Consider the following 9,823-nt stretch of genomic DNA (forward strand, 5'->3'; position numbering starts at 1 on the left):
CATGGCAACTCAAGACTACCGACAGCACGACAGTAACCTGCAGAGCAGCTACTGAATTTCCAAAATTATGGCAGCAACAATTCGCTACCCGGCAATCAATCCAAGCTGAAACGAACCAGCCGCAGATGAGAAATGGCCAGCCGATGGCAACGCACTTCTAGTCCTCCCCTATGGTGACGCCCGTCATACAGCGGGCCCCACCAAATTCGCCACAAAAATTGCCTGCATCTCAGAGCAGGCAACCGCCGCGTATGATATGGAAGTAGCGATGATGGCCATGCCCACGCCTTACGTCCAACTCTGGAAACAGGCAGCGCAGCAGCGGCAACCACTCTATTCAATAAACGGCCGAATCACACAAAAAGACAAGTGGCAGCCAGTCGTATGGCTCGGTGGAGTCTTGGTTACAGCGGCATATCCCAGCAAGGTCGTACGTCGATGGGTAGACCTGGCGTCGGCAGCAATCGACGATCAGCAACTGCCGCAATCAGTAACTACAACAGCCAGCACAGGCCCATCTACCTACACCCATCCCGTATTGGCATGGGAACGCCGGAATGCTACAGCCGTGGTACTACCTGCCGACGGTACACACAAAGACATGCGACTACAACCTAACCTGATGTTAGAAGTTAGTGTAGACCAACAGCCGGTAATCCCCCTCGTATTGCATCGAGGGGACAATACCGCCACGTATCCAGTCTGTGCGTCCGAATTAGCCGTACTACAGCAACTACCAGGTTTCCAGGACTTCTTCGCGGACCAGGACTTCGCGACGACGGAGAGTCGACAACAATACGTCACAGAAGAACAGTGGACGCTCCACTGCGACGTAAAGACGACAACACACGGACGCACCACCTTCGTGACGGACATCCGCCCCATCTGAACGACTTCAATCACGCCTTCCCGCGGCGCAAAACCGGGCGTGCTATCCCAGCACGACAAACCATCTCTAGGCATGCCCAGTACCGGGTAGCAGGTCCGAATCCTGCGATGGTTTTCACACACGACCTAAATCACAACTAAACAAACACGAAAAACCATCCCTACCCACGCCGTCCCTGGCTGTACCACAGCTTCGACGTATTGCTGCAACTCCTTTCTTTCGTATGCTGGACAGCAGGTTCGACTCCTACATATTTCTTTCGTATGCTGGACAACAGGTCCGACTCCTACGTTTTACTTCAACTCCTTTCCTTCTTTGGCTGGACAGCAGGTTCGACTCCTGCTGTCCAGTCTTAAATCTATAAAATTTTAGAACTATGGAACTGTAGAACTATAGAACTATAGAACTATAGAACTATAGAACTATAGAATTATAGAACGTCCGGATGCACCCGAACGTATCCGGACTCGGACCCGGACGAGAGCTACGGCCCCCTCGGGACCGCAGGGACCGCGCCTCGTAGTCGTAGTCCCGACGTTAGACGGACGACGTTTAGTCGTTCCGTCGTCGGGACGGAGACCTTACCCCAACTTTACGTCTGTCTGTCTGACCGTCCGTCCGTCCGGGTGGCCGCTTGCTGTTTTCGCGTTATTCGGGGTGTCGTCCGCGGTTTCGGAGCCGCGCCTTTTAGGCTAGCTCCGTCGCCGCGTGGGAGCCGCGGTCGCCGGTTCGCGTCCCGCCGTCGCCGCTTTTTTCGTCTTCTTCCTTCGTTCGGTTTGGCGCCCCGCGCCGCGCCGCACCACACCTGCCCCCGCGGAAGGCGCCCCGGAGCATGGCCGTGCGCCGCTTCGTCGGGCACGCTAGCTCCGATGTCTAGTGGAAGCCGCGGTCGCCGGTTCGACCCCGGCGACGGCGCGTCAATGTGTCCTTTTTTTTACGTTTACGTTGCGGCTCGCTGGCTTCCTCGCCCGGCGCCCGCACGTTTTTTTCTTCTATTTTTCGTTCGGGACCGCTCCGCACCGTCTAGTCTGCACCGCGCCGCACCGCGCCCACACCGCACACACACCGCACCGCACCGCACCCGTTACATATTCGCTGCGGCGACCTCGTGCGTATACATCCTTTTATTACCGCGAAATCTCAGCTATCCGCGTCTTTACCGGCTTCCGTTTCTGCTTCGGTTTCACTGGACCCGGCCGCAATCACGCGAATTGGCAGCAATCCGCATCATCACCTAAGCACGTCTGTCTTTGCTGTATAACTCTACTCCTGTTTCGGAGTCGTTAAAGGTCACCGCAATCGCGCGAGTTACCGACGTTCTGCGTCCGACGTTGAGCTTCGGTTTCGCTAGACGCGGCCACAATCACGCGAATTAGCACCAATCCGCGTTATCGCCTGACCACGCCTGTCTTCGCTGTATGACTCTACTCCTGTTTCGGAGTCGTTCAAGGCCACCGCAATCACGCGACCTGGCTCGCAGCCGCGGCGCGTGCGCGTCCAATGTCCGCGTCTGCCGATCCTCGGACATCTGTCATCTATACGACACGCTGCCGCGGATGTATAATTGTTAGCGCGCCGATTCCTCCCCACTTATCCTGCACTTACCTCTTTGCAAGCCTGCTTACTCCAAGTGCCTCCACCGTTTTCAGACATACCTGTTTTCAGACATACGCTCGCAGCCGGATGGATTCGCCGGACCCCAAGCGACAACGCCTAGAGCCTACATCGTCCTACAATCTGCGATGTCGCACCCTGGTGACCAGCAGGTCGGTTTGCGTTGCTCTAGTGCGTAAATACGCTGTTCGCATCCTTTGCGTTGCTGCGTCCCGTGTTTTGCGTTATGCGTTATGCGTTATGCGAACATATGCGACACCCGTCACATATGCGTTATTCTCCGTTGCTGCGTCCCGTGTTTTGCGTTATGCGTTATGCGAACCTTATCCGATCCCATCTCCTGACTTTCTACACCTTCGACCAACTCCCGCAGTAGTATCGACCCACCGGACGCCAAGCGTCAGAGGCTGGACACGGCTGCGTCCCAGAGCAGCACGTCGACGGTCGGCCCTCCCGCCGTCACCACGTAAGCGAGCTGCTACATGCAAAGAGCGTGTTCACACCAGTAAGGTACTTATGCTCCGCCTCTCACCGTGCGAAATAGACGCATCTATCAGCTCCGGCGCGCATATTTGGCCGCTGCCTGTTAAGCACAGATGTCTTCCGTCACGTTCATCGCCGCTCGCGTGCACCTTGAATATCGTGTAACGCTCCCCATTTGACGCCCCTTTGCAACACGTAGGGATTCAAGGAGCGTCACGTTTCATGTGACGTTTACGGCCGGCCCCACAGAAACGAATGAGGACCGCCTCTTTGCCGGCGCCCAGAGCCGCTACGGCAGCTTCATCGCTGGCGTGAATACCGCCGGCCAGGGGATAGTAATTATGCAGATTGACGATGTCATCCTCGGCAGGCTGGAGAGCAGCCACGCGTTCGGCCACCGCGTGACGTTCGCCAACGTGGATGCAGCTTCCCTGCCGCCTTTCATAACTTCTCGTTTCGCTGGGGTGACGGTGGGGCAGTTTAAAGTCTCCTCAGCGACGCGGATTTCCGTGGAGCCCTCCTCCGCTGTCCCAATGCTCTACAGCGCCAGGCTTCGGTTCCCCGTTTACGATGTCGGCAGCGACAGGGCCCGCCCCGAAGACAAGCACGCGTCGGATGGCAGCGCCCTCCTGCTCATCCCACACGGCGGGATGTTCCGGGGCGGGCCGTTCCGCAAGTTTAAGGCGTGGGTCGCGTGCGGCAACGGTGACAGTCCCGACGCCGGACGCGTGGAGCTCGCCATCAGGGAATCCGCTCCCGACGACTTCGTCGCTCAGCTACAAGCAGCGGCCGATAGCAGCACGCCCCTCTACGTGTATGGTGCCAAGATCAGCCCCTCCAATAGCAAAGCTTATATGAATAGCGTCTTCCTCAGCGGCTCGCTTGTAGCAGCAGCGAGTGCCCCCGGCAAACACCCTCCCAAACGAGTGCACACCTTCCAGGCGGCTGTTCAGCGAACTACCGCGGCCACCGTGCCCGCCGACACGACTGATATGGTATTGGCTTGGGAGCAGCGTAGCCGCAGTGCCCTTGTTTTACCGTCGGATGGTCCACACGCCTCGGCCACCCTGTCACCCAACCCCACTTCTGTCACTGTAGTCGGCTCACTACCGGTCCTCCCGCTCGTCCTCACAATCGGCAGCCGCAGTTATCCGGTGTGCACTGACAGCATCGCCGTCATGCAACAGTTGCCAAACTACGACGAGTTCTTCGGCAGCACCAGCTTCGCAGACGATAATGATCGTATGGCGTACGCTGCTTACGACTCGTTCACCGTCACCGGTACCATCACCACCAAGACAGAAGGTCGAACAACGTTCATCACGGCTCTGCAGGAATGACTCGTTCTTGCGTGTTCATCCACTTGCGCTGCCGTCCGCTGCACGTCGTCCAACTTCGCTATGGCTTGCACCTGTCCCCTCCCTTCACTTCCATCTAGCCGCCCCTGGATGGCGTTAAATGCCAGCGTTGAGCGGCTGTCTAGCCGCGCAACGACACGCTTGCAGGGCTGGGTGCATTCCGTGCACTTGTGGGTTCGACTCCCACACAAGTTGGCGGCGTCCCTCGCATCTACACTGGTGAGTGTATGAACGGTATGACCGGTTTCGCTGGTATAAGTTAGGGTGTTGACGCACGAATGCTGTACCGGTTTGACATCCGTGCGTGTCTCATTCGTATCCACCTCTTGCCGCTTCCCCGCTCTCCCTGAAGCATGCTCTGCTGTGCGTGTCCCACTCGCGTATATGATGGTTGGACATAACGAATTGCCCCGATTACCGGGCTTGTCTTCACCCGACCTTTGCGCTGTCGTGCAGGTTTGCATGTGTTGAAGCTGCTGCTCCGGCAAGCCTTCGTGCTGTTCTCTTCGGTGTCCTCCGTTAGGCGCGGTAAGTGTGCATTATGACGCAACGCACATATGTGCGTGTCGGCACGTTAGTGCTTGTCCGTCGCACGAAAACGTGCCAGCAAGTGTACGACATACGTTGTTTTGCATGACCTCGTTTTGTGTCGGTTTTCGTTTTTATTTACGTACATCCTTTACTACGGCATAGCGACTCGCCGTTGTGACGGTGTCCACGCATACGTGTGCACGATGTCCGCGGAATCACGTCATGTTAAAATGTGTACGACAACTTTGGTGTCGTTTATTTTAATGCACGCGCAAACTATTTTATGTCAGTTCTCCTTGTACATGTTTTGTGTAGAACTGTTTATTTTAGATGTATGTATATTGCGTGTCAAAGCAAGTGCTTAACGGCCGCGATAATTAGTCTGTATTACCGGTGTTCATCTTGCTGCTTATTATTTCTCTTGCTTTTTCGACATAGCGAGTTTTCGCGATATCCGGCCCTGCTTCTGCACAACCGTCACGCATCGTCGCTGCAATGCGTTGCATATTTGCGTGTATCGTGGTTCCTGGTGCCGAGCATTTCCACGCCGCGCTTTTCCTGCGAGGTCTCCATCGCGCGCGCTAAGTGTGCGATGAGTTGGCGTCCATATGTGTCGGCGCATCAGATGTGGTGCGATGCGATGCACTGCCCGCACAGTCTTGTGTCTGGATTATAAATACACGCCCTCCTGTCACTCCGTGTTATATGATTGCACCCACGCTATTCCGTCTGACCGTCTGACTGTCTGTCATTCCTTCCGGATTGCCACTGCCGTCTGTCTGCAGTCTCCTGCGCTGACACATACGGGGTCCCATCCGTCACTCTTGCCGCTCGTCCGTCCGTTCGAAATGCCTATTGCCTGAAGCGGCTCTGGCGTGTATAGCAGGTACATATGTGATCGTGTTAGCGTGCCTCCATGCCTCTCCGACACCCTTCGGCACCTCTTCGCCGCCAGTCTCTATTTCCGCACGGCGGTCGTGTATCCGGTGTTGGCAGTTGTGATGCTCCACGTACGCTGCTATGGTGCCATGTATACCTATTCCCGTACCGCTGCCTTTGCCGTCTCCGGCCCTTTATGTGTTGCATATATCCCGTTCCTTTCAAACATGTTGTCGCCGCTGTCCACCCATCGCAGGTCCTGCGATGTATACTCTGCTTGGTCGACAACGAGGACCCTAATAACACACGGACCCGACGTACGAGCGCCACTGGATCCGCATTTCGGCCGCCACGGCTACGCGTCACCACAACGGATGTCGTGCCAGTACACCGTCCTGCCGCCTATACGGCGGTGCTGGCTGCTGCCGATCGCGCGACCATGCAGGCACCGCGGCTTCTGCCATTCGCCGTGCACTCGACAGGTATGCTCCCGGCCCGACTTCCGCCCCCTTTCGGTCCTCGTCGTGACCGTACTAGTATCCGCCCCCATGTCACTCCGTGTTATATGATTGCACCTGCGCTATTCCGTCTGACCGTGTGACTGTCTGTCATCCCTTCCGGATTGCCGCTGCCGTGTGTCTGCACACACGTTTGCAGCCGTTCATATATTGTATATATCCCGTTCCTTTCTACCATGCTCTCACCGCTGTCCACCCGTGGCAGGTCATGCGGTATGGGCTCTGCTTGGTCGGCAACGAGGGCCCTAGTAACACACGGACGCGACGTACGAGCACCGCAGCAACATGTCGCCACGACGGATATCGTGCCAGTACACCGTCCTGTCGCCTACACGGCGGTGCTGGCTGCTGCCGACCGAGCGACCGTGCAGGCACCACGGCTTCTGCCATTCACCATGCACTCGACAGGTATGTTCCCGGTTCCAACCTCCGCCCCGTCCCGGTCCTCCTTCGCCCACGTTATCGTGACCGTACTAGTACCCGCCCCCCTGTCACTCCGTGTTGACTGTATGATTGCACCTGCGCTATGGTCTGCGTCTGACCATCTGACCGTCTGTCATCCCTTCCGGATTGCCGTTGCCGTGTGTCTGCAGTCCCCTGCACTAGCACGCGTTTCCAGCCGTTTGTATATTGTATATATCCCGTTCCTTTCTAACATGTTGTCACCGCTGTCCACCCGTGGCAGGTCATGCGGTATGGGCTCCACTTAGTCGACAACGAGGGCCCTATTAACACACGGACGCGACGTACGAACGCCGCAGCAACAAGTCGCCATGACGGATGTCGTGCCAGTACACCGTCCTGCCGCCTATGCGGCGGTGCTAGCTGCTGCCGATCGCGCGCTTATGCAGGCACCGCGGCTTCTGCCATTCACCATGCACTCGACAGGTATGCTCCCGGCCCGACTTCCGCCCCCTTTCGGTCCTCATCGTGACCGTACTAGTACCCGCCCCCATGTCACTCCGTGTTATATGATTGCACCCACGCTATTCCGTCTGACCGTCTGACTGCCTGTCATCCCTTCCGGCTTGCCGCTGCCGTATGTCTGCAGTCCCCTTCGCTGACACATCCGGAACCACGGATCTTACCGTTCGTCCGTCCCTTCCAAATGCATCTTGCCTGCCGCGGCTCTAGTGTGTATGGCAGGTGTGTATGTGTTCACATGTGCCTAGCGGATACACTCTGTTTGCTCTACACGGAAGGCCCGATTCGCACGCGCATAGCAAAGGCCTACCGCTGCCATGATGACAATGATGCTCACACCAACACGTGGTATTATTATGGTACGCTACCAATGCACGCAAAACTCCCTCCCCCCCGCCCCCCGACGCCACACACACTCACGCGGGCACGCACACCTGCGGCTGTCTACTATGCGGTCCTTCTGCATCAAAGTCGTACCGGGTCCGGACCCGGACGGTGTGCACCCGAATCTTTGATCCAGAATGACTGCACAGCAGGTCGGTGTGGTGTACCCCGGTGTGGTGTATATGTGCTGCACTGTATCAGTCCCGTACCACAATAACACCACTGCATGCCTAATTAATGCTGACCGTTGAGCCGGTGGTGTTGTTATGCTACGGTACCTGTCCATGCAAACCTCCCCGTCCCCCCCCCCCCCGCCCACCACCACACACGCATACCTGCGGGTGGCTGCTGTCCACTCCTTCTGGATCCAAGTCGTACGGGGTCAGTAACCCGGTAGGACTTGCATCCAGAAGGCGTGCACAGCAGCCATTCGCAGGTGGGTGTGGTGGGGTGTGTGTGTGTGATGGGCTGCATCGGTGCCGTACCAAATTAACACCGCTACCTCAGCGGACAACACAAGTGTTCGTGCACCGTGCGCTTTCACCTGCGCTACCTTGTGTACTTGTGCGGCGAACGTCGGCGTCTAATCGTTAGTCATCTAGTCGTTAGTCGTACGCCACACGGTCGTTATCGTCTGCGAAGCTGGCGCTGCTTAAGTAGGCTGTACAGTCCCCGACGCAGATGGTGACTGTATTTAATATTAAACTGTGTAGAACATTTAGAATTTAACGTTGATAACACCGCTGCCTCAGCGGACGGTACACACGTTCGTGCACCGTGCACTCTTCAATGCACCATCGTTTCTGCTCTGACATACGCCGACGCATAACTTCCTCTCTTATGTTCTGCCCTGTCACTGTCCTCGTTTCGAACCACGACCCTCGAAATTCTAGGACCGGCACAAGGTCTACAGTCTCCGACGCTGCTGCAGGCGATTCTACGATTTCGTTGGTCGAGCTTCGACACGATGACGGGGCATAACAGGTTATGCATCGACGCATGTCATGGCATACACCGGCAAGCCTACATACACTTTGCAATCGTACATAACAATGCTTACGTGATAGGCATTGTTCGCTGATTTGATTGATGCATACGGCCACGTAAAACAGTTCGTCTGCCTCGCCACTGGATGGCGTTAAATGCCAGCGTTGCACGGCTCTCTAGCCGTCCGACGACACGCCCGCACGGCTGGGTGCATCCCTTGCACTTGTGGGTTCGACTCCCACACGGGTGTACTACAAGTATACGCACGCTCGCACGCACGCACGCACGCACGCACGCACGCACGCCGAGTACAAACACGCCAGAAACCTAGAGGAGCGTTGGACCTCCGCAGCCAACACCACCTGACACGTAAAACAGTTCGTCTGCCTCGCCACTGGATGGCGTTAAATGCCAGCGTTGCACGGCTCTCTAGCCGTCCGACGACACGCCCGCACGGCTGGGTGCATCCCTTGCACTTGTGGGTTCGACTCCCACACGGGTGTACTACAAGTATACGCACGCTCCGTCATACTCCTGCCGCCCACCCGGGTACTCACCGTGTACTCACGCGTCATGACGACAACGATGCTCCCCTTCGTGCATCCCTTGCACTTGTGAGTTCGACTCCCACACGGGTGTAGTACACGCACGGACCGTCGTACTCCTGCCGCCCAGCCGGGGGACTACGGCCCCCTCGCGGGCGACGCAGCCCGCGTCTAGTCTGTCCGTCCGTCTGGTCGAGCCTCTGGAGAGTTGGCCTTTTTCGCCGTGTCGTTCGCGGTTTCGGAGCTGCGTCTTTTTCGCTAGCTCCGTCGCCGCTTGGGAGCCGCGGTCGCCGGTTCGCGCCCCGCCGTCGTCGCTTTTTTTCGTTTTTTCGCACCGCACGGCACCGCGCCGCACCGCGACGCATCGCATTGCACCACACCTGGGTCTGTGGAATGCGCTTCAGAACATCGCCACGCACCGGTTCGTGGTGTGCGCTAGCTCCCGCACCGTGTGGGAGGAAGCGGTCACCGGTTCGATCCCGGCGCCCGCGTGTGTTTTGTTTTTTTCCGTTCCGGACCGTGCACCGCACCGCACCGCACCGCGCCGCGGCCGCACCGTGCCACGATTGAGCGCGCAAATCACAAAACATTGGCCGCACTGTACCGTACAATTTGATGCGTTGCGCTTCGCGCAATTCAACGTGCAGCCCACCGCACAACTCAACATGCAATTAAACCTGCAATTAAGCGCATTGAATTGTTTTTTTCGTT

General features: G+C 57.2%; 2 protein-coding genes across 2 annotated transcripts in view; both read left to right on the forward strand.

Moving 5' to 3' along the window:
• Positions 1 to 889, forward strand: part of VOLCADRAFT_100470 (uncharacterized protein) — a gene marked incomplete at both ends in the record, with an annotated part of 3,595 nt that extends 2,706 nt beyond the window's left edge. Inside the window, one exon of the mRNA XM_002959035.1 lies at positions 192 to 889. Within this exon, the coding sequence (XP_002959081.1) occupies positions 192 to 889 (698 nt within the window). The remainder of the gene's footprint in view (positions 1 to 191) is intronic.
• Positions 890 to 2,572: 1,683 nt separating this feature from the next.
• Positions 2,573 to 9,823, forward strand: part of VOLCADRAFT_100471 (uncharacterized protein) — a gene marked incomplete at both ends in the record, with an annotated part of 9,982 nt that continues 2,731 nt past the window's right edge. Inside the window, 12 exons of the mRNA XM_002959036.1 lie at positions 2,573 to 2,655; positions 2,877 to 2,969; positions 3,186 to 4,291; positions 4,492 to 4,563; positions 4,801 to 4,872; positions 5,462 to 5,505; positions 5,831 to 5,898; positions 6,011 to 6,236; positions 6,478 to 6,680; positions 7,124 to 7,160; positions 7,324 to 7,418; positions 7,668 to 7,732. Coding sequence (XP_002959082.1) covers positions 2,573 to 2,655; positions 2,877 to 2,969; positions 3,186 to 4,291; positions 4,492 to 4,563; positions 4,801 to 4,872; positions 5,462 to 5,505; positions 5,831 to 5,898; positions 6,011 to 6,236; positions 6,478 to 6,680; positions 7,124 to 7,160; positions 7,324 to 7,418; positions 7,668 to 7,732 — 2,164 coding nt within the window. The remainder of the gene's footprint in view (positions 2,656 to 2,876; positions 2,970 to 3,185; positions 4,292 to 4,491; positions 4,564 to 4,800; positions 4,873 to 5,461; positions 5,506 to 5,830; positions 5,899 to 6,010; positions 6,237 to 6,477; positions 6,681 to 7,123; positions 7,161 to 7,323; positions 7,419 to 7,667; positions 7,733 to 9,823) is intronic.

This window comes from Volvox carteri (genome assembly GCF_000143455.1).
Source record: "Volvox carteri f. nagariensis unplaced genomic scaffold VOLCAscaffold_120, whole genome shotgun sequence".
Lineage (NCBI taxonomy): Eukaryota > Viridiplantae > Chlorophyta > Chlorophyceae > Chlamydomonadales > Volvocaceae > Volvox > Volvox carteri.